This window comes from Pelobates fuscus, chromosome 6 (genome assembly GCF_036172605.1).
Source record: "Pelobates fuscus isolate aPelFus1 chromosome 6, aPelFus1.pri, whole genome shotgun sequence".
In the NCBI taxonomy this organism is placed as follows: Eukaryota; Metazoa; Chordata; class Amphibia; order Anura; family Pelobatidae; genus Pelobates; species Pelobates fuscus.
The window spans coordinates 96,154,520-96,179,540 of record NC_086322.1 but is presented as its reverse complement, the minus strand read 5'-3'; the positions used below and the strand labels follow the sequence as shown (position 1 = coordinate 96,179,540).

At 40.6% G+C, this 25,021-nt stretch overlaps 1 protein-coding gene across 6 annotated transcripts in view; it reads right to left on the bottom strand.

The window, feature by feature from the left end:
* The window catches only part of MICU3 (mitochondrial calcium uptake family member 3), a 184,916-nt gene that overhangs the window by 69,968 nt on the left and 89,927 nt on the right, over positions 1 to 25,021 (bottom strand). For all 6 annotated transcript variants that reach the window (XM_063458052.1, XM_063458053.1, XM_063458050.1 and 3 more), the window contains exons 5-6: positions 12,558 to 12,605; positions 10,592 to 10,674 (exon numbers count right to left, since the gene is read on the bottom strand). In XM_063458052.1, coding sequence (XP_063314122.1) covers positions 10,592 to 10,674; positions 12,558 to 12,605 — 131 coding nt within the window. The remainder of the gene's footprint in view (positions 1 to 10,591; positions 10,675 to 12,557; positions 12,606 to 25,021) is intronic.

The following is a 25,021-nucleotide window of genomic DNA, read 5'->3' as shown; positions in this document are numbered from 1 at the left end:
ATATAATTAAAAGAATGGGACGCTGGAAATCTGCAGTGTATAACCGGTACATTCCAAACCCAGAGGAAGAGATCAGACTCGCTTTCCACAGAATGACTAAATAATGTTACCATTGTGATGTTAATAAAGACATAATCGTTACATACTTTTTGGCCTCTTTTTTGCAGGCCTAGCCTCTCGTCGGTTTCGGCACACCTCAACCGACTATTATTTGTTAAAACTAAACCTATTGGGAATGTACGCCCCTTTCCATAATCCCGTACACAAATAGAAGGCTTATGCCTGAAATTGTGGGAGGGATTTATAGCCCTATATAAGCCAACTAGTCCCCACTCACCTCTCTTCGTCGATCCGGAAGTTCCCCTCCCACCACACCCTCTTATCAGTTCACCATAACCAGGCGGGCCCTCTTTTTTGCTTTTTTTCGGCACACCTCAACCGACTATTATTTGTTAAAACTAAACCTATTGGGAATGTACGCCCCTTTCCATAATCCCGTACACAAATATATATATATATACACATATATATAACAATCCAAACTTTTACACTCCTACCTCCAGAAAAAATTATATCGGGTGCCAAGGCAAGCTTTTATGTAGGAAATAGAGAAATGCTGGCACTCCTGGATTTAAGAACAATAATATTTTTTGTCACAAGTCAACGTTTCAGTTCCTAGCTTGGAACTTTCATCAGGACACAAAAAAAATGATCACACAAATGACTGGCTTTTATACAGAACAAACAAGTAAATTAATTGCTCACCACCCTCAACTTCTCGTCAAGTGGGTTGGTCCGGCTGCTCCGGAGCTCGAGTGCATAACAGAATCACCTGAGTGATTCCACACACATCATAAGCATGGTCCGCCTCCTCACAGAGTATATACGGCGTCACTACGTTGCAACTGCCAATAGCGTTTTGGCTGCCCATAGGACTGCTGACGGCACGTGGATTACTTTGGAGGCTCTGCCCATCTAACACGGGTGTCGGGATGCATCTCCTTAGCAACAGGAGTATGCCGATCCCACTGTACGAGACAATAAAACACATCCACAAATGGCTAAACACCTACGTATATAAACAAAAGGCTCTTGTAAACCAAATAGGCTCTAAATAGAACAGTAGTGATGTCCCGAACGGTTTGCTGGCGAATAGTTCCTGGCGAACATAGCGTGTTCGCGTTCGCCTCGGATGGCGAACATATGCGATGTTCGGTCTGCCCCCTATTCGTCATCATTGAGTAAACTTTGACCTTGTACCTCACAGTCAGCAGACACATTCCAGCCAATCAGCAGCAGACCCTCCCTCCCAGACCCTCCCACCTCCTAGACAGCATATAATTTAGATTAATTTCTGAAGCTGCATTCTTTTTTTTTAATTAATTTATTTTTTTGTGTTTATTATACATTATCCTCCATAGCCAGTAACCTGTGTTTATTATACATTATCCCCCCATAGCCCGTAACCTGTGTTTATTATACATTATCCCCCCATAACCAGTAACCTGTGTTTATTATACATTATCCCCCATAGCCAGTAACCTGTGTTTATTATACATTATCCTCCCATAGCCAGTAACCTGTGTTTATTATACATTATCCCCCACAACCAGTAACCTGTGTTTATTATACATTATCCCCCCCACAACCAGTAACCTGTGTTTATTATACATTATCCCCCCATAGCCAGTAACCTGTGTTTATTATACATTATCCCTCCCATAGCCAGTAACCTGTGTTTATTATACATTATCCCTCCATTAGCCAGTAACCTGTGTTTATTATACATTATCCTCCCATAGCCAGTGACCCGTGCTTATTATACATTATCCCCCCCATAGCCAGTAACCTGTGTTTATTATACATTATCCTCCCATAGCCAGTAACCTGTGTTTATTATACATTATCCCTCCCATAGCCAGTAACCTGTGTATATTATACATTATCCCCCCCATAGCCAGTAACCTGTGTTTATTATACATTATCCCCCCCCATAGCTAGTAACCTGTGTTTATTATACATTATCCCCCATAGTCATTTATCGTTGGACCTAGGCAGCATGATGTCTTAGGCCGGCCCAGAGAGTGAGTGAGTGAGTGAATAATATAATATATATGTTCAGAAACATATTAGTAATATATGTAAATCAGGTTCATGCAAAGAGGGTGAAAAGGTATTAACCCCTTAAGGACCAAACTTCTGGAATAAAAGGGAATCATGACATGTCACACATGTCATGTGTTCTTAAGGGGTTAAAAAAAACACACTTATTGCATCAAATTTACAAAGCCAAACTTTTAAAAGCTTTCCTCATTTCTTTCTCGGGATGAGGAATATATCGGTTGTAGACTGAGGATTTCCATCTGCCCAATCTTTTAATAATATCCACTGGAGTGTCAGTGTTGAAGGAGACCGAAGCTGCCCCTATTCTAAATGAAAGACCCGAGACATGGATACAACCCAATCTTAGGAGTAGTGTTCTGATGTAGAAGATGAATTTAGCCGTAGTCAGAGGGATTCTGTGAGAGTAGTGGTGAAATGTGTGTGGCATGACTCAGTATGGGTAAGTAAGAGTCAAGTATTTTAACTGCGCACTAGTTCTAGGTGGGATAAAGTGGTATAGCGGATGGATGAGTAGTTTGGTTCGTTTTAGAGGTTTGTAGAGAAAGTATATAGTGATCATGATTTTTAGCGATATCCAATATTTTTAAGGTGGTCTCAAACAAACATAAAATGCTATATAAAATTTGTGGGAATATCGAATAATCGTGTACAGTAAATCAGAGAGGGCTCAGAATATCGAACCATTGATCGGTAACCTGGATGAAGTAGGGGGTCTATCTGTTTTATTTAAAACGCGGTAATATGCTTTTAATGGGATAGGACGTTAGGAAAGGTGTGTGATTGGGATAAGTGGTTGTGGCTGTATTTACCTTATCCTGGGACCGACCTGGCTCCTAAGCTTGAGCCACGTGTGGCTGGATCACTCCTGCCTCCACACGAGCCGCACGCGGCTTGATCTCCTCTTCTGACTTAGCCGCGTGCACTGACTGCAGTGATCGGTCACGTGGCCCGCCTGGCACTAGGAGCACGGCTCGAGTCACAAGCTCGCTCTTAAAGGGGCAGTGGGAGCCAAAAGTTGATTCAGGCTCCCATTGGCCCACGTCATTCCAGCACCCCCACACACGAACGTTTTGGGGGCACAATAGCTTGCATTTAAAAAAAATAAATAAAACATTTTTTTGACTGTAATATAATAGCAGTCAGTTTCCTTCACACGTGTGCATTTCAGGGCCTGCCAGGGCACAGTGTCACACCAATGCAACTCATATCTGGTGTAACAGTAGTGTACATTTAAAAAAAAATACAGGCTGCTTGTTGTCACCTTTCGGGGACCCTTGGTGTTGTACGTGGCTGGGTGGAGGAAGAGACCTTCAATGACATCAGTGAGGACAAGGAACGGGACATGGCTAGCTTGGTATCCAACCTTGTGCAAATGGGGAGTTTGCGGTTGTGCAAATGGACTGTTTGCGGTTGTTTGCGGTGCGTTAAACGGGGAGTTTGGTCTGTCACTGTGAAGCGGGCGTACCCCTTACACTACCTGATCGATACAACAATTTAGGAATGTTAGGTGATTTATGCCCTTTATGGATTAAAACCAGACTCTGCATCAACTATGTAATTTTCCATGGGAGTTTTGCCATGGATCCCCCTCTGGCATGCCACAGTCCAGGTGTTAATCCCCTTGAAACAACTTTTCCATCACTGTTGTGGCCAGAAAGAGTCCCTGTGGGTTTTAAAATTCGCCTGTCTAAAGAAGTTTATGGCGGTTCGCCGGGTTCGCCCATTCGCGAACATTTGCGGAAGTTCGCGTTCGCCGTTCGCGAACGGAAAATTTTATGTTCGCGACATCACTATAGAACAGTATTATTTAGTGAATGTCTATAAGCTGGCATTATCAATACTAAAGATTGATTGAACACCCATCAAGTATATAATATATAAACCCTCTAAACATAAATTAATAATTACCCCTTACCTACATATTGAGGCCCAATACCAATAAACATTAGGTACATGGAAATATGAAAATACATATAAGTATGAGCAGTATAGTGAATAAAGTCCCAAGTCTTAAAGTGACAGTAATGATGTGAATTAAATTCAGAATCCTAAAGTGACAGTACAGGAATACGTTTCATAAATTAGAATCTTTAGACAGTGAGCTATAGGTGCAAGAGTTCAATCTTAATAACTATATAATATGTGCATATAAATAGTAACGTGAATGAAGTGCAAAATCTAAAGTGACAGTGCCACTCCACCAAAGAGAGTCTATCAATAGTGTATTTATATCATGGGTCGTCAACCTGGTCCCTACCGCCCACTAGTGGGCGTTTTAGGATTTCAGGTGGGCGGTAGGGATTTCCAGGTTTTGACGACCGGGTGGACGGGCGGGCGGGTGCGAGCCGGCGGTACACCTGCGACTGGGTACCGCCGTGACAATTTGCGGCCCCGGCCCGCGCGGCAAACCGCCGGGGCCGCATGCTGTCAGGGCCACCCGATGGATGTGGATAGTGAGGGGGCCCGGTCAGCGCTGGGCGCTTTAACAGCGCGACCGGGCCCCCTGTGATGACATCGCAGAGCTGGGAGGAAGTGACTGCACGTCACTCCTCCCAGCTAACCCTGAGAGCCGCGCGGGAGGAAGACCAGGGAGTCAGAGTGGGAACTCTGACTCCCATCCACCTGAGCCACCACTGGACCCCAGGGAAAGTCACCCTCCTGCACCTTAAAGGTAGGAAACAGGAGGGTGACTTAAATATAATGTGTGTGTGTGTCTTTGTATGTATGTCTTGTGTGTGTGTGTCTGTATATATGTGTGTCTTGTGTGTGTGTATGTATGTGGGACTGTCTGTTGGTATGTGTGTCTTGTGTGTGTCTGTATGTATGTGTCTTGTGTGTATGTGTGTCTGTCTGTGTTCCTGTATGTGTCGTGTGTGTCTTGTGTATGTGTGTGTGTATGTATGTATGTGTGTGTGTGTATGTATGTGTGTCGTGTGTGTGTCTGTATGTTTTGTGTGTGTCTGTATGTGTGTGTGTGTCTGTATGTGTCGTGTGTGTGTGTGTATGTATGTGTCGTGTGTGTGTATCTATGTGTCTGTATTTGTGTATGTGTGTCTGTATGTGTGTCGTGTGTGTGTGTATGTATGTGTCGTGTGTGTGTGTATGTATGTGTCGTGTGTGTGTATGTATGTGTCTGTATTTGTGTATGTGTGTCTGTATGTGTGTCTGTATGTGTGTCTGTATGTGTGTGTGTATATGTATGTGTGTCTGTATGTGTGTGTGTGTATGTATGTGTCGTGTGTGTGTGTGTGTGTATGTATGTGTATGTGTGTCTGTATGTGTGTCTTGTACGTGTGTCTTGTACGTGTGTCTGTCTGTTATAGTGGGCTATATAGTAAGTGGGCTACCTAGCTCAGCCTTCCTACTGGGTATTGCTACAAGGAAGGTTAAAAAATAGAAAAAAGGGGAAAAAAAGGTGGGGAGGGGAATTGAGGAGGGAGAGGAGATGAGCTGACGCACAAATGAGAAATCCTATTATGCGCAAACAGAGAAGTCGTCTGAATATCACTGAAAGAGACCTTTGTTTGTTCCTTACGAAAATCGAACCAGATATCAAATATTTAGTCTCGCAGCATCAACCTCAAGGATCTCATTAATCACTAGTAAAGGTAATTTCAATTTACTTTATTGTTTTCTCATTAAACTTTATAAAGTTAAAAACCTTATAAACCTGCATTAAGTAGAAATAAAAAGAAAAATGTACGTACATTTATTTTTTGTAAAACACCCTCCTTTCTAAAAAAGTGCTACTTAAAGACAATGTGAAAGAAATTGACAGTAAATATCCTACGGGGTACTGCAGTCAGGGGTAAATAACATGCTATCACCTTCAAGTGAGCCATATAGTAGTGGTGGTAGGAGAATTATGAGGTCAGCAAAAGCAGATCCAAATATATATTTAAAAAAAAGGCATACACGTAAAATACAAATTTTGTAATAAAACAACTATAACTATATATACACAATTATTTCGGGATTCAAAGAAGATAAGTACTAACACATAGTTATATATTAAAGGAATGGTGTAAAGGAGCACTTTTCATTCAGTCCCTTTGGAGATAGCGTGTTAAAGGGAAACTCCAGTGCCAGGAAAACGATCCGTTTTCCTGGCACTGGAGGGTCCCTCTCCCTCCCACCCCCCAATCCCCAGTTGCTGAAGGGGTGAAAACCCCTTCAGTGACTTACCAGAGGCAGCGACATGTCCCACGTCGCTGCTTCCTCCTCCCCCGCCGCTCCTCCTTCTGCTTACGTCGGCCGGTGGGCGAGACTGATCCCGCCCGCCAGCCGAGGAGACCTAATGCGCCTGCGCGGCGATGCCGCGCATGCGCATTAGCGCACCCCATAGGAAAGCATTGAAAATGAATTTCAATGCTTCCCTATGGGGAATAGAGCGACGCTGGAGGTCCTCACACAGCGTGAGGACGTCCAGCGACGCTCTAGCACAGAAAACCTGTGCTAAAGAGCAGGAAGTTCCCTGTAGTGGCTGTCTAATAGACAGCCACTAGGGGAGGACTTAACCCTGCAAGGTAATTATTGCAGTTTAAAAAAAAACTGCAATAATTACACTTGCAGGGTTAAGGGTAGTGGGAGTTGGCACCCAGACCACTCCAATGAGCAGAAGTGGTCTGGGTGCCTGGAGTGTCCCTTTAACCCCTTAAGGACACATGACATGTGTGCCATGTCATGATTCCCTTTTATTCCAGAAGTTTGGTCCTTAAGGGGTTAAGTTCAAGGATCCAAATAGTTTCCCGCTGCAACAATAATTTAGCCCCCTGTTACCCCCTCTTGCGGGTACTGGAAAATGGTCAATCACCACACATCAAAGTGTCGAGAGATGGTGTTGATTTTACAGAAAATGTCTGGCCACAGGTTTGTCCGACTTGCCATCTCTATGGGCGAGCCAGATACTTGACCTGTGTCCACTGATTCTCTCACATAGTGTGGTTTCAGTTTTCCCAACATAGTTGAGAACACACGGGCAAGTGAGTTTGTAAGCCACAAAGCCTATGACGTGTGGGGAATCACTCAGGTGATTCTGTTAGGCGCCCGAGCTCTGGAGCAGCCAGAACAACCCACTTGATGAGCAGCTGAGGGTGGTGAGTAATTAATTTACTTGTTTGTTCTGTATAAATCCAGTCATTTGTATGATCATTTTTTTTGTGTCCTGATGAAAGTTCCAAGCTAGGAATTGAAACGTTGACTTGTGACAATATATTATTGTTCTTAAATCCAGGAGTGACGGCATTTCTCTTTTTCCTATATATATATATAAATATAAAATATATCCCTCTGTATATTGTATATTTTGCCACATTACCCTCACCATTGAAGGCATGTATGTGCCTGAGAGTGGCAGTGAGTAACCTTGTGCATCTATGAGTGTATATCTGTGGGTATTGGTATCCATAAATGTGCCTGCAATGCATACGTGTGTCTCTGTGTGTCTGTGTATCTCTGTATCTGGGAATCCACATGTATCTCTATGTCCTTGAGTGTATGTGTGGAGGGAGCTGCTTGTTGTATGTATGGGTGGGTGCTTCTTGTGGTCTTTCTGTGTGCATTTTTTATGGTGGGGCTGTGCTGTGTGTTGGATGGTTGTGTGAGTATGAGGGTTACTGCCTGTGGGGTGGTACATGAGCCCAAGGGAGTCTGTGTGTTTATGAGTGTGACCATAGCAGAGTGGTTGTCACAGAGTGAGTTTGATAGGGTGACTTTGGCAATGTGGTTTTGTCTGAGGAATAAGTGATGACTGTCTGTATGTCCGGGTGAGGGGGTGATATGACAGGGTAACTGACTGTGTATGGGGGTGGGGGGTGATGTGACAGGGTGACTGACTGTGTATTTAGTGGAAGTGGATGATGTGACATGTTGACTAAATCTTTGTTTGGGGGTAATATGACAAGGAGACTGTCTGTGGGGGAGGGGGATGTTGGTGGGTAGATTGTAAGTGGGGAGGCTGTATTTCCCTTTTCAGCCTCTCCACACCTTGCTGCTCATTTTGTTTGTAGGGGAGCTCTCATCTCCCCTTCAGCCACCATCCGATTGCTGTGTGTGAGGGTGGTTCTGCCTCTGCAGTGTCTGCCTGTCTGCTCCCCCACTGTGTTTCACATGGCGCAGGAACCATGTAATATCATGTTACATCTCCCTCTGTGCTTCCTGTGAGTACAGTCAGGCAGGCAGGGGAGATGGAACTGCTGGGATCTTCCCCTAGGTACCTTCCCTGGACAGCAGCAGCTCAGACACATAGGTCAGGCAGGTTGCTGTTCTGTCCACTGCTCACCACTCCCCTGCCAAAGTTTTGCTAAGAGAGCTGACACCGAGTTAGTCTCTCTGTGTTCAGAGGTTGTTATAGGCATAATTTGCAGATGAAATTAATTAGCAATAAACAAATTTAATGTGCAATTATGCAAATTGTGTATAAAGAATTGAAGGGTATGAATGCATACTCTGCAAAACGTGTATACACGAGTGTCAATGTGAAGGGGTTAACTGTTAACATTCTGTAAGTTCCGTTAGTATTAACACTGTGGTACTCCAAAACTCCAGCATTTGTATGGGTATTTTAGAACTATCTCACTGACTTGCATGATTTCACACAATATAAATGTATATGTGCCATACGTATAACCAAAGAATCCACATTGCCTACATTTAAAGTGACACCTGTAGGCACCATCAGTGATTCCATGTGCTTTATATTAAACTGTGAACGCAAAGATTATGATTTCTATGGACACGCACACTTCTTTAGATTGTAGTTGGTTTTCCTATACACACTAAATGCACTGTACAAAATGGCATGTTTCAGCAAACACTTTACAATTCTAAACTCTTAAGCTAATTAAGCAATTGATTAAAAGGTACTAGGATTATACATTTTAGACCTTTATCAATCCCCCATTATAATCATTATTATTATTGAGCCAAAAACAGAGTCAGAAATGCTAAAACAATCAGATCCCCAATTTATAGCAACAAAATATTTTAACAGGAAAGATGCAGATTGAGTGCGATTTGTTTGTTGTTTCAGGTACTGGGTTACAGAGATTAGAAAGGTCAGATTGGATGGTATTTAATTAAATAGTAGAGTAACAAGTCACGAATTCTCACTAATTCAGTTATTTCTGATACACTGTGTATATGATGTATCTAGGGATCCACTGAAAAATAGTGTACCAGTGGGCACCTGAATGTACAAACAGTAATTTTTGGTTTTGTCCTCAGTACAGTTCCTGACGTTATTTGCAACTGATATGAGGGACTGTCCCTAAACAATGAACTCAACAATGACATACTGTTGGTTTAGTGTTATAGCTGATTGTCCATTAAAATTTTTCCAAATGTCTAAACACACTGGAATTTGATCACCTCGTACTTACACTTACACCATCGTCTTGTGAAGTCACTTCTTTTTTTTCTGAATTTCTGTCTTCCTTGAAGCCATCAAGGATGTTTCTTTTTCACATTCCACAAAACTTTCATAGTCATCAATCCCAAACAAATGATCCTTTTATTTTTCTTTTGCAGAGTTCATTAACTAACACAGAACGTTTTTGGGATGTCAGCTTCCATCTCTGGTGCTTTTGCTACATGTCTTTTTTGTTCTTTTTGTGTCTGTCTTTCCTTGAACTTTTGAAACTTCTTGTATTACACATAGACATCAATGACAGCACTTGGTCACTGTGGCATGATTTAGCTGTAGCTAATTTAGTTTCACTCAGACGTGCCCATTGTTGTTTTTTGTTTGGGTTTTAATGTACCAGAGTTGCATTAGTGACAGTGAGAAGAGCAATTCCTTTCCTAAAAATGCATTAAACCCAGAGATCCCATTCTTTTGCTCCATGTAAAATACAAGAAATACCCACCAGACTCCTGAACCATTCATTTATTTACATACCACAAGCAACCACTCACTGTTCTTCAGACAACATAAACTATTACGCTCAGCACCCAGTAAAATCTGCTATGAAAGATTTGTGATGGAATAGCCGAAGGGACTAAATGTAGATGTCTCTCTAATAATCACCCAAACACACAATTCTCTTGTCCATATATGCTTAGTGCAGATGATTAAAAAATAACTATTAGTAGAAAATATTTGCTCTCTGCATATTTTATAACATCTACTCGGCGTCTTTAATATGTTTTGCCCAGCTGAGAGCTATAGTTCCAAATAGTTCCAAGACACAGCTACATGATAATGAGTAGAAAAGACGGGTAAAAAACGTGAGTGGTAAGATGTACTTTGCGGGACTCATGAGGGGGCCTCAGATTGAAAATTTGTCTATAGTGGCAGAAATCCACACCTTGTTTTGATTTTTGTTTTGCAAATAGGAACAGGATTGCATTAAAGCACATAAACACTACATGCATTTGTATTTAACCTATTGTAGGAAATATCTCTTGTAGTGTAAAAAAAAAACACCAAATAGTTCAGGATCCATCACAGTGCCAATCCAACACTTACCACCAAGAACTCCTCTCTGTCCACCATCTGATTCCCATCTGTATCAAACATGTTGAATGCTATTTTAAAGCCCGCGTGAGGTTCTGTGAAATTGTAGAAGCAAAATGTGATTAAAAATAAATAAAGTTTTAAAGAAATCAATGTAGTTATAAATATAAAATGAATGATAAGGGTGCGATCATTTCTTGCAAAATTTCTTGTCTAAAAATTGATTATTGAGCCGATGATATATAATGTTTTTATATCTCCTCATTAATTAATTTTATAAAGTGAGAGCACAAAAATTGTCACTTTTATAAAATAAGAAGTGATTTAGGGATATGGATTGTTCCTTAAAGTACAATAGACTATAGAAGCGTGGTGTGTGCAGTTGTTAATAAATACCTATAAAATTACGTGTGCATGTGTTTAGCAAGCCTTTTAGAGTCTCATGGTGGGGCTGCTAAGAGGTGGTCGATATTATTATTATTTTTATTATTTACAAAGTGCCAACAAATTCTGCAGTGCTGTACTATGGGTAGACTAACAGACACATATTTGTTACCAGACGAGTTATCAATGGAAGCGTGAGTTGTGTACAGACGACAGACTCATGAATGCGGGTATTTTGCAGCTGCATACATCTACTAGCTGTTGGTTCATGACAAGTATGGAAGTAAGTCCATTGTTGGCCATTCTTTACAATCAGCTAGTGGGAGAGTCTTTCACAAATTAATTTTGTGTCCAAGTGGTACAGGTGATAGTGATGCATCTCATTGAAGTACATTAGGTAGTGCAAAATGAATGATTGCGAGTAATATGTTGCAGATTACAACGGTCTTTGATTGCTAGAACGTATCATTATGCTGATAGTACTATATTCCAGAAAATTGAAGCTGTATAGACTGTTTAGCTTGGTATTCCTAAATATTTGCAGTGAAGGATTCATTCAAAACAGAGGCTTGTCTTAATAGTGGAAGATTCACCTTGTATAGTGACCCCCTGGTCTGACCCTATCAGTATCTTTAGATCTAACTGTTTTTGCTTCCCAGGCTTCTTAAACGAGTGCCCCATTGCATTTAGAGGTCTGGTAAATTTAGCTAAGACTAGAACAATATTTGTATGCACATGTCTCAAGTGTTTGCATGTGCAGATCACTTAGCATGCGTCCATCATCTTAGACAGGCTTCTCTATCTCTGATATAAACAGATTTAAAAGGTGAAGTGTTGGCCATTGTCTAATTTTTCAATATTTGAAAAAATCCTGTCCATAGATTTCAAAATGAACATGCATGTGTGTTTAGGGACAAACAAAAAAAAATTAGAAATAAAGAAGTCTGCCAAAGAAAAGCAAGGGGCTTACATCAGACATCAGAAACAAAGAAACTAAAGCATATACACCACAATCAATTCATATATCTCTGCTGTCATCCCCATCAAAATCAAAATGTGTCTACTTACTAAAAGCACATTAAATGCAGATTCTGTTATCTGCCTCAAATGTTAAAATTTAATTTGAGATAATTCTATGTCTGAAAAAAAGAAAGTGCAATTATGTGTGTTCGGCAGTGTATCTTTGTGTGTGCTGGAGTGTGCGTCATTGTCAGTATATCTGTGCCTGTTTGTGCATGTCTGTGTGTATATGTCTAGCATTGCATATCTGTGTGTCTAAAAGTGTGTGGTAATTTGTGTCTGGCAGTGTTTATCTTTGTGCCTGGCAGTGTGTATCTGTGTGTCTGGTAGTGCATATCTGTGGGTGTCTGTGAATGTGTATTTCTTTGTGTCTGTCTGTGAGTATGTATCTGTATTTGCTTGGGAGTATGTATGTAGGAGACAATCAAAAATAGTTTTGTTATGGGTCTCAGGTTTTCTAGGGTCTCTAGGGCATGGAATACAAATATGTTTCTGAGGGTTCTCCATTCAAAATTACTTCCTCATCATACAGTGAGGCGTGAGGAGACAAATTATAAAAGTAGAAAATACTTACTTGTCAGAATACACAGAAGAAATAAGTATTCTGTATATGAAATTATTCCTGAAACAAAACAAAAAAAAGTATTTTTAAACATTCATTTTCATCAACCAATAGTTCAGAAAAATTACTTATTTTTTAGGCAAAACGATAACAAAAATATTTCTCAAATAAGAAACTGTATGGTTACGTGATGGGTACAAGTAAACTCATATTGAATTGGAATTTATACTTCTTCCTTCAACTATATTAATATTTGTACAACATACGCATTAATATTTCTAAAATTATTCTGTAGCGGTTTATAATTTTATAAAGGGGACAACACAACACAGCTCCATTCATGAAACACTGTCATCTTATCCAGCAGGTCCACTTATCAGATTTGACTAGTGAAAGTCCTGCTTGGAGTTTAATTACATATCTCTGCTGGTCATAAGATTATGTTTCACAGGACAGAATTAATGGCAACGTTAAGGACGTCTATTTGTTTTGTGCATATATTAAACCATTTTGACATAATGTAATGTGGATTGTAAATGTTGATGACCAACAACCAAGATGAGAAGAACTTCAAAGAAGTGTGTTTTTTTTTTACTCTTGACAAAATTCTCAGCCATCTTCACCTCAATTAGTGAATTTCAACAATTCCCAATGAAATGATATACCAGTGTTTTCTGTTCTACATGGACACTATGCCTATTGTCTTTCTCAATGCTATACAGGATTATTTTAAATCTAGCTGGCTTTGAAAGGTACAGATTATATCCAGGCTGCATTATAGTCATGCTGCATCTTTGTATTGATAATGACTATGCACAACAGTTTTGCTGGGGGCCTGATCTGGCTTGGAGCGCTGAGTGGGGTCCTAAAAAGCCCCGGTTTTGATTTTGTCTCTTCAAGTGATTCATAGAACATGTTGGGGTTAGGGTTGGCCATAGAATCAAGTATTGGTAGGTGCGTAAGTCAATATAATGGTTTGTTTACAGTGGCTTGGGAAGTTGGTAATCCGCAAGAAGCAACTATTTCCAAACTATGGAATCCCATGGGTATTTAAGGGCTGCAAATATCCACCAGCTGTTATTAATAATAATAATTTATTCTTAATATTGACTAATAACATTGGAAGCAAGCTATAGGACTGGCTTGGAACTCATTGGATAGTAATATACTTATAGCTGTAAAGATTTGTAGGGTTTAAGTGGAACAAGTCCAGAATGCAGCAGGAGAAATACTCAGCCCCCTACTGTACACATTATTTATACATGATCTGCCTAATGTCTGCAAAGCCTCAACTGTACACATGTATGCAGACAACGCTGTAATCTATGCTAGTAAACCCAAGCTACCGCGGCTTGAGGCTGTGTTTCAAGACCAGTTTGCAGAGGTAGAAGAGTGGATTGCAGATAACAAACTCTTCCTAAACACTGACAAAACTGTCACAATGATATTTGTAACTGCACGTAAATTACATAAACTACAAAATCCCCAACTATGTATCAGAACAAATTCAAATTGCACACTGACCACAGTCTGTTCTTTCAAAATATCTAGGTATGTTGCTAACCCCAATATATCCTTTGGCCTTCACATTGAAAAACTCTCTTTAAAACTTTATCCAGGTGCCCTGTACATAAACAAATACTGCCTAAGCCCTACAGCAAGGAAACAGATAGTGCAATGCTAATGCTGGTCATTGATTATGGGGATGTAGATTATGTACCTGCATTGCAAATCCACATTCATAAACTTTATACGTTGCATAATTCATTCTGCCGTTTTGTACTAGAATGTAATTACTTGACACACAATTGGGACATGTTAAATGAGCTAAACTGGCTATCGCTGGAATCCCAACGCACTCTTCATCTTTCCAGCCTTGTGCATAACAGCTTTGCTGGGAAGCTCCCACCCTACCTGAATAGAATGCCCCTTCCAGCTGTTCCCACCTCCTATAACCTCCGATCCAGTACCAGCACTTTATGTAGCATAAAGTGGCTTGATCCTCATCTTCCTCCAGAGCACTGCAATTATGTAATAATCTCACACTCAAATCTTCAGTCAATCTAAAATCTTTTAAGAGATCTATGGCAACATACCTCGATACAGAATGCACCTGTTTTATTTGTAATATTATAATGTAACCTATTGTAACAATGCAGTGTTTGTGGGCCCAGGAAATATTTGAAAACAAGATAAATCTCAATGTATCCTTCCAGATAAAATATTAGCAATATTAGGCAAGAGGAAGTTGAGACCCTTCATGCCACATCACCCACCTCTCGCTGGAATTGTAACCGTAGCATTCATGTATCAACGTTACTTTATGTATATCTCTTTCAAGGTAATATCCACAGTGTAACTATTGTCTCATAACACCAACTGTTGCTTTTTATACCACAAACTCATTTCACTCCATTGACGCTCTAATTTTCTATATTGTTGAGACAAACCTGTTCTATGTTAACAAAAGTCTTGATATTGTCAAAAGTTTTACCCTCTGGGCGTTGGGAACGTCAATTTTTGCCTATATCATCGAAACTGTATGTCTCTCTACCGATGTTATTTCCACAAGGTAAAGACATGTGTTTATATTTGAAAAACAATAAAAATTTAAATATAAAAAAATAAAAATAAAAATATTAGCAATAAAAGATAAAATGACAATAAAACAATAGGTCCTGTGCCTTTCGTAGTCTCTCTATTTCAACAGTGACAACCCCTTTATATACACGGCCACGAACGTCGCAAGTTCTTAACTTACTTATCCTGCACAACCCCTCCCCCATTTTTTCTTTTCCCCTACATCTCCCTATCTCGCCTTTGGTCCTCTCACCTCCTCTTTGCTATCCCCATACTACAGCATCATGCCCTCTTTCCTCCTCCCCCAACCCGGACTGTCAACCACCACGACCCCACTGTGACCATAATCACTACTGCCTTTACATGTGGCATTAATGACTTGAGGTACCATTATCAAAATAATAGAACTCCCGGAGTCACTTGACCAGCGTACGACACTATCACCAAGTCTAAAGCCCACGGGTTGTACAGTATGCTGAAATATTCAGTATTACGTTGTACCAGTTAAGACAGGTACACTTAGAGTGAGTGTAGTAAATAGAAAGGGAGGGGAACAGCGCTACAGTACTGATCACAAGGGGGGATAGAGCTGCACACCTGAAAGGAAGGGTAACCCTCAAACCCTTCAAAGAATGGAGAGAACAAAAGACAACAAATACAGGGTGCGCTAAATAAAATAAAGGGAGATGAAAAAGTCTTTAGGTACAATGTGGACCTTGAGTGAGTGTTCTTATGTTCTTTCTTTGGGATCTCAGTAGTCGAATATGGAATACAAAAGCAGAGAGGGGAGACCAATAGTGCAAAACCGTAATGCGGAAAGGATCACGAACAACACAGACGTGGAGAAGTGCCAACTTACAATTTAAAGAGCTAAGCCCAGCTCTAGGTAAAACAGCATACAGTGGTATTTAGTACTCCCCACATGTAGAATATTGCTGGACAATTGGAGGTGTCTTCACAAGATTCTTTACACCATCCCAGACAGACGTCAGCATATAAAATATATAAAAGATGGAACAACCCAATGGTGCAATAACTTTGGTAATACTGCAACAACAGACAACACTGAGGTCCTAAGAGTGCCAACTTACAATTTAAAGAGCTATGACCAGCTATGACCTGAGTAAAACAGCATACAGTGGTATTTTAACTCCCCACGTGTAGGATATTCCTCTAATGATGCTTGCAGTGTCGGTCTTATGAAAATAAAATCACAAGAGAGGGCCCATAGTGTTTTCCATATATAAAATGACAGTGGAATAAAAATGAAACGTACTTACAGTGTTCAGAGCAGCCACACTGCTCTATGAACCAAGCGTGGGTGGAATAATCCCCACCAGGGATTTCTTTTGAAGTACTGGATCTTGTTTAAAAAAAATCAGCCAGGATAAAACAGCAACATATAAAGTAAATGTACTAACCAAAGGTAAGTGGTAGTCACAAAATACTTAAATTAAAAACAAAGTAAAAATACACAACCCGTTTTGCCAAACAGTAGGCTTTTTCAAGTGTCTTTTTTCACTTGAAAAAGCCTACTGTTTGGCGAAACGCGTTGACGTCTGTCTGGGATGGTGTTGGCGTTGACGTCTGTCTTGATGCTGACGTCTGTCTGGGATGGTGTAAAGAATCTTGTGAAGACACCTCCAATTGTCCAGCAATATCCTACATGTGGGGAGTACTAAATACCACTGTATGCTGTTTTACCTAGAGCTGGGCTTAGCTCTTTAAATTGTAAGTTGGCACTTCTCCACGTCTGTGTTGTTCGTGATCCTTTCCGCATTACGGTTTTGCACTATTGGTCTCCCCTCTCTGCTTTTGTATTCCATATTCGACTACTGAGATCCCAAAGAAAGAACATAAGAACACTCACTCAAGGTCCACACTTAGAGTGAGAGTTAAAATTTATAGCACCTTTCTAATACAGTGTTATGTCACATTTTAGGTATACACAGAGATAGCATCACCAGATTGAACCAAAGGCATTTGAAACTGTTTATAGTCTTTTCTCCTGCTGTGAAGACTAGCCTTTCTTTTCAACTTAAACTGAACCTTGTTGTGAAACAGTATGCCGCGGTTCTGTGTACAGTAAAAGAACCTTCACCCCGCCTGCTATAATGCAGCGTTTCCTAATTTCAGGGTCCAGCTTTGCTAGGCTGGGTTGATCCACGGCACTGTACACATCCTCGCAATTGACCTATGGTTGCAATGTTATACTTTAAGTTGTACACTACTAACTATTTATGTAGTGTTATACTTTCTGTGATACACAATTCAAAAAAATAAAGATTGTAAAAAAAAAAACACCTGACAATAATGATAGTGGTAAACCGCACCAAAAATATTCAAATAATCATATCATACATACATATCGTTCTTGAGTGATACAGCATGTAGAAACCTCAAAACAGATAAGAGTAATAAAAATAATAGTGCAGTATGTTTAAAGATATTATGGGTGGTGTAGTTATAAACAGAATAAACTGTAGATAAAAGGTAAACTCAAACTTTGCAGAGCTGCTAAGAGCTCTGCTGTATAGCGCCTGGACGGTACAATCCCCGTCTTAGGATCTGAAGATATTGGGATGTCCAAACTCGGCAGTCATATATATGGGGGGGAAAAAAACAAAATACACAAACCAATGGTACAGTATCACAAACCAAAAGTTGTAAAAGAAAATGTAGGTATCCTACTTACAGTGTCCAGAGCAATGACTTGCTCTGGTGATGATAGCTTGTGGTGGTATGATCCCCACCAAAGGATATGTGGATGTAACCGGAAACCAGCAGCACCAGGAAATATGTAGAAGCCAAAGGATTTGGGTAAAAAGCTTCAATTTATTTCACAAAATATATTAAAAAAACATGATTATAAAAAAAAATATATAAAACATGTAAGATAGCTTTAAGTCCTTCCTTTGACGCGTTTCGCCCGGGTTTGGGCTTTATCAAAAGTGTGGGTGTCCTTGGCATTCCGCCCGGTTTATATAGGGGGTATTGATTCATCAATGTCGATCAGATGTGGTGCTGTTCTTCCTGTTTCCTGTTTGGTCGCGGGCGTCGACCAATGACTGCCGAGTTTGGACATCCCAATATCTTCAGATCCTAAGACGGGGATTGTACCGTCCAGGAGCTATACAGCAGAGCTCTTAGCAGCTCTGCAAAGTGTGAGTTTACCTTTTACCTACAGTTTATTCTGTTTATAACTACACCACCCATAATATCTTTAAACATACTGCACTATTATTTTTATTACTCTTATCTGTTTTAAGGTTTCTACATGCTGTATCACTCAAGAACGATATGTATGTATGATATGATTATTTGAATATTTTTGGCGCGGTTAACACTGTTTTTATTTTCGCATTTCTGTTCACCATATAGCGGGCATTGGGAAGTCCTGCAGGTTCACTGCTGCCTTTTGGTTTTTTTAGTGAGCGCCTATACTCTTTCTTTCTATTTGACAATAATGATGCTCCCAAAAACAGCCTAATCCCTCCTGGCCTTGGGTCCCCTTAAATAGGTCTAGTCCCTAAAGTTCATTGGTGCGTCTATGGGCATCTTCCTTTCTTCTGCTCTCTATTGGTCCATTCAGAAATTCATTCACCTGTTCGTTGGTTAGAAATTCCAATCGCCCATGGGTCAATTGGAGTAGTGAGTAGTGGCGTTGGGAACAGGAGTAAGTGGGCATAGTCCTGGAAGTGTAGACGGCTGTAATCCAAATTCAGTAAAAAAGGGGAAACATGGGTTGAGGCATGTCCCCTGGAGTTGTAAGCGAATTCAGCTGTGGTCAAAATGTCCTTTCAGTCAGATTGAATGTGGATGGTGTAACAATGGAGATAGGTTTCCAATGTTTGATTGGTTCTCTCGGTTTGTCAGTTGGATTGCGGGTGGAAGGCGATGGAAAGGTCCATTGAGGTATTGAGGGGCTGACAAAAGGCTTTTGCCAGAATCCAGATGTGAACTGTGTACCCCTGTCAGAGAGAATGGAGTCCGGTGTGCCATGTAACCGAAAGATATCATAAAAATTGGATGCCATTTAGAAGAATGAAGTGGGCCATTTTGGTTTAACCGATCAACCACAACCACGAGGATGTTATATCCTTGAGAATCAGGTAATAGATGACTCCAGGGAAATGATGGCATCGGTAGGAGCCTAAACTTTTTGTGGTTGTGATTCTGACTCTTTTGCAGGTTGTACAGTAGCTAACATAGTCAATGACATGCTGTTTGCGGGATGGCCACCAGAAGACTAGTTGGATGTTATAAAGTGTTTTCCTTTGACCACTATGGCCAGATGTGAAATTGATGGAGAACTCAGAGGTTCGGGAACAGAAATTCTATCATGTGATAAATGGTATCTGTCGGGAGAGAGTGGAAGACCGGTGGATGAAGCAGAGGCTTGAATGTCTTCTGAGAAGGGAGCGATACTCTCCAAGAAGTGATGATTTTGCAGAACAGTCTCTTTTTTGGTTTTTGGTTTTGGTTCCTCTTCTGTAAACATCCTGGAAAGAGCATTCATTAGCTTTTTGGTTTCTCGATCCAGGTAAATATGTGACATGAAAGATGAATCAAGTTAAAAACAAAGCCAAAAGAGATATTTGGCAGTGTGGAGGTACTCCAAATTCTTGTGGTCTGTGAACACGGTTTTGGATCATAAGCAGGTTTCAAAATATATATCAATTATTTGAAAGCTTTTTTTAATGGCTAACAATTCGTTGTCCCCCAACATCATAATATTCTGCCTCAAACAGGTTCCATGATTAAAATGCAAGGGGGATGAACAGCACTGGTTTTGTCACCTAGTTGCAATAGTATGGTTCCTGTGGCAATATCAAAGGTGTCAACCTCCATGAAATATGGTTTTGTTGGATTTGGCAGTTAAAGGATGGGTGCTATCGTGTTTTAATGTATTCAATTATTTCTGTATTAGGGACATCTAACATCACTTTGCATCTTTTTATTTTTTATTTTTTAGTAAGGAATGAGAGCGGTTGGATCACTTTGGAGAACTTACAAATTAATTTTCAGTAGAAGTTAGCATAACCCACAAATCTTTGCACTTGTTTTTTGGTTTGTGGTGTGGGCCACTTAAGAATAGCTTTTGAGGTACCATCTCTCTTTTACCATGTCAGATGAGGAATTTAATTTTTAATTTTTGCAAAGAGTTTATGTTCTCATAATCATTTCAGTTCCTCTGTCATTTGAAGATGATGAGTTTGGAGATCGAGAGAGAGGACAAGTATATTGTCTGATTAGATGCCAGGCTTCTGTTAGTGTAACCTCTTTTTCTTCTATAATACCAGCATCAAGAATGGAATATATACATCCTTTATTGTTAGTATATTGGATGCATTCTGTGGAACACAGGGATGAAGAGAAGGGCAGGTTACCTGTGGACCAAGAGGTAGAAGGGTTATGGGTAGGCAGCCACAGAATTCACAGGATGTCCACGAACAGTGGAGAGGGCACAAGGTCAAATGTAAGGTTTTCCACATGTTTTCCTATAGAAACCTGAAAAAGGTAGGGTAATCTAATAGAACCATCTATGACTTGGAATTTTAGTTGTACCTTTATCATATATTGGAACACATAATTTGTTACCTAGTATGGAATCCAGAAGCTCAAGAAACTATTAAGGCTTGACAATTATAGATATCCTTGTCCCACTGTAAGAAATAGATGTAAAGGAGGTGTTGTGGTGACCAGCATGTAAGTCATAAGGGAGAGGTCAGACCACTTATCCCAGCTATTTCTGTTTTTCTCTGGACATGTCATTACTGTATGATGAGAGCGGTCACAGTATAGACATAGGTTGTCCTTTCTCCTTCTTTGTAATTCGGTGGGTGGTAATCGTCCCTGTACCAAGCCAACCTGCATAGGTTCTTCTACTTGTGATGGTTAAAAAGCTGCTGAGAGGGTACCAGTATTAGCAGCAGAAGTTCTAGGAGTAGCAGGATAGTCGGTGGCTCTTCTTGACGTCTCTCCCGTAGACGTCTGTTCAATTGGATGGCCTGTTGCATAAAGGCCTTCAGAGAATCCGGAAAACAGAAATGAGCAAAGTCATCTTTAAGTGATTCAGAGAACCACAAATGGAATTGGTTTATCAATCCTATCTTGTTCCAGCGGGTATCAGTGGCATACTGCTTGAATTCACTGATATAATCTTCCATTCGTCTACGTCTTTGACCTAGCACTCTGATGGTGGTTTGAGCAGTATCCTGCCTTTTGAGATCATCAGACATGGAACACATAGCAGTAACAAAGGAATTCCAGGATTGGATGCGGAGTAGGTCACGAGCCCATTCTTGACAGGAGCCAGAAAAGAGACATATAACAGTACGTACTTTGATAGATTCCGCATGATAGCTGCAGGGTTTCAGATCAAACATCAGTTTACAGGATGTCACGAAGAAACGGTATTTAAACCTCTCCCCTACAAATTGTTTTTGTAATAGGACCTGAGGTTGGGCGGCCATGGCGTGATCTTCAGGGGGAGGAACCAGATGTGATACTACAGATAGTTGGAGTATCCGAGATATGGGGGCAACAGCTTGTGATTGCAGTTTTTGTACAGCTTGAGTTAGAGTGGACACCTTTAGTTTCAGATCATTAAGCATCTCCACTATTCCATAAATGTAGCTCAGTTATTCTGTAGGGTTTAAGTAGAAGAATCCCAGAATTCAGCAGGAAGCTGTATAAATACACCAAACCCAGTACAAACATCCAGTATCAAGCTAAATTTCATAGGAAAGCACTGATTCAGTTCTTTCCTATGGGGAAGGCATAATGCGTGTGCGGTGCATGTGCATTAAGATCCCCACCTGATGTCAGTGCAGGAGGACTCAGGTAAGTAAATGAAAGGATTTCTAACAGGGGGAGCAAGGGGGGGGGGGGGGGTGATGGGGAGCTGCAGGGGTAGATGGACACTTTAGTGTTAGGGAGCATCTTTAAATTCCAAACACTAAAATGTTCCTTTAAATGTTTTCAGACATGATCAGGCTGTCTTTCAGCACAGGCATACCAAACATGCTAAACACACTGATCCTACAAAGGCTTTACACCGTTAAAGAAGGGATTATTTCTAACAAACACAACCTCACCTACTGAGCTATGTTCTCTCGCTGTTGTGTATCATTTTGCAGTAACAGGGGATCAGCTATTGAAATGACTTGCTAAGTACTTCAAAAAAGCAATGCAAACCCTTGTGAGGTGGACACTTTGCTAGATATCAGATGTGAGTGTTGCAATAAAGTGGTGTAAACCAAACTTCACTATATGCTGAAGCCCCTTTTATTTTGTATTTGGTTCTCTCTGTTTGAAGATACTCTTTTTGTTACCAAACAAAGGAAGGTAGAGCGACTGTCAGGTATCATGTCATCAAAATGAAAGAAGGCGACCTAAAAGTCCCTGAAAGCATTCCCTCCTTTTGTCTATGCCACTAGCTTATGGCCCGAGAGGGAGATAGTTCTGGTTGATTGCTTTGAGTGTCATGGGAGACAGACCCTGGAATGGATGTGACTCAGTTCAGCTAGCAGGTCCTCAATGGGGTAACCCAGGTCACTCTCAGGGGAGCACAAGTAATGTGGAAGGTAAATTCTATTTATTTATTTATTTGTAATGTGGAAACAATTTGCTTATATATTTGTACACATCATGTTATGTTTTGAGTTTTACAAAACAAGTTTACATGGTCGATGTGAAGTGCTGACATGCAACGACCAACAACTTAAAAGGGCACTACAAGTACTATCAACACTACAGATAATTGCAGCAGACATGGTGCTACGAAGCTATGGGTGCAGTCCCTCAGTTTATTTTCGAATGGTATTTGTATGATGTTAAAGAACAAAGTAATCTTCAGTGAGCCTGTGTCACAATGGGGGTGCAAAAAGAGCCTCCTTGATTTAAGTGATCTTGATTTTGAAACTTTAGGTGATCTGGCACTGCAGTAACCACAGATGCCCAATACACAGTCCAAGGTTACTATATGCGCTTTTACTACACACTTATTTGGATAGATGAGAAAGATAGAATTCTTCATTACAATGTCTTATGTTGATGGGGGTGCAAGGGAATGCTTAAAGGAACTCTATAGCTGTAGGAATACAAATGTGAATTCCTAACACTATAGTGTCCTCTAGCTGATTAGGTGTCTGCCCGAATTCCTCCCAAAACATGAAAAGGTGTTTCACTTACCTTTTACTCCACGCTGCATTGATATCTCCGCAGCCTGTCCCGCCTCCATGGCAGATATAATCAATGTTCTCAGCTGGCCTAATGCTTTTCCACAAGAAAGCAATTGTAGGCTGATTTCAATGTTTTTCTTAGAGCTGCAATGTAACATCACGTGACCGTATTGTACTAAGGTCAGTGCAGTGAAAGCACCACTAGTGGATGTCAGTAGAGGTTGTTTAACCTCGGCAAAGTAAATATAGCAATTACTACAAAACTGCAAAGGTTAATATTGCAGGGTTAACATGACAGGACCACTGCGCCCAGACCTTTTTATTAAGATGACTTTACTGGTCCTTTAAAAGGTAGCCTAGATGAAAATAATGCATTGTGCAATGTAAATGTTATGAATTCATTTAGTGAGCATGCACAATTTTCCTTTGGGAGAGCATTGGACTGTCTGAGATCGTCAAGATTATTGCTCTCAGCCAGGGCTGCCATCAGAAATTTTCGGGCCCTTAACAGTGCTCAGGTTCTGGGCCCCCAAGGGCCTGCCTCCAAGCCTGCCACAGGGCCCGCCTCCAAATCCCGCCCACAGGAATACACACACAGACACAAACACACGCACTGATACAAGAGGACACAGATACACTCACACAAAGATACACACATACTGACACACACATACATACTAACAGACACACATACTGAAACAGACATGCACACATGTACAGACATACAGACATACATAGTGACACACAGACACACACACACACGCATAAGGACATACAGACACACACACATACATACTGACATACATACTGACATACATACAGACATATAGACATACATCGGAAGAGAGAAGTGTATACCGCGCCTAGAGGTATTAGTATAAGAAATTATACATACATATAGTCGATGGAAATTTTGACAATGGATGGTAACCTCAAAATAAAAAGCAAAACATAATAGTGCAATACAGTAAATAAACAAGAAAGGTCAAATAAAGCTATACACAGTCCACTCACATGGGGATGAGCTATAACAGAGCTCAGCTGTGATGCGCCTGGACGGTATAATCCCCGTCTCGGGATATATGGTGGTATTGCTTCAGGGATTTTTCAAGGTGCAGTGGTGCGTAGATCATAAAATCCAAAAATAAAAATATGGCAGCATATGGTGAAGTACGTACTGATAGAGTAGTAACAAGTATAAAAGGTATTATACTTACAATTTCTAGAGCATAAAACCTGCTCTAGTATAGACAGCCTAGGTGGTATAATCCCCACCAGGGATATGCAGGATCCAGGGAGTAGAAGATAATAGTAATAAAAATATATATATAAGTAAGCTAAAAGAAGTACTTTAATATATAAAACAAACAGGTATAATAACAAGTATAAATAAAAGTCCACTTTACGCGTTTCGCCTCACAGGGCTTCTTCAGAAGTGTGGATCATCTCCCTCATGGATCCGTTTATATATGGCTGTCAATTAGGAAAGTTAGTTGGTGGTGTAGTGGTTTCTAGTTCCGGATTCGCTGTCCTGGAACGCTCGTTTCCATTTCCGGATAGTGTCTGTGGAACGCAGGTGTCGCCATAATGATGACGCGGCACTCGCGTCGTACCGGAAATGACGTGATAGATGCGTCATTCCGGAATATTGGCCAGAATGATCGTGACGCTCAGGTGGAACGCACGCAACGTCCGAAAACAGCGTGCGTT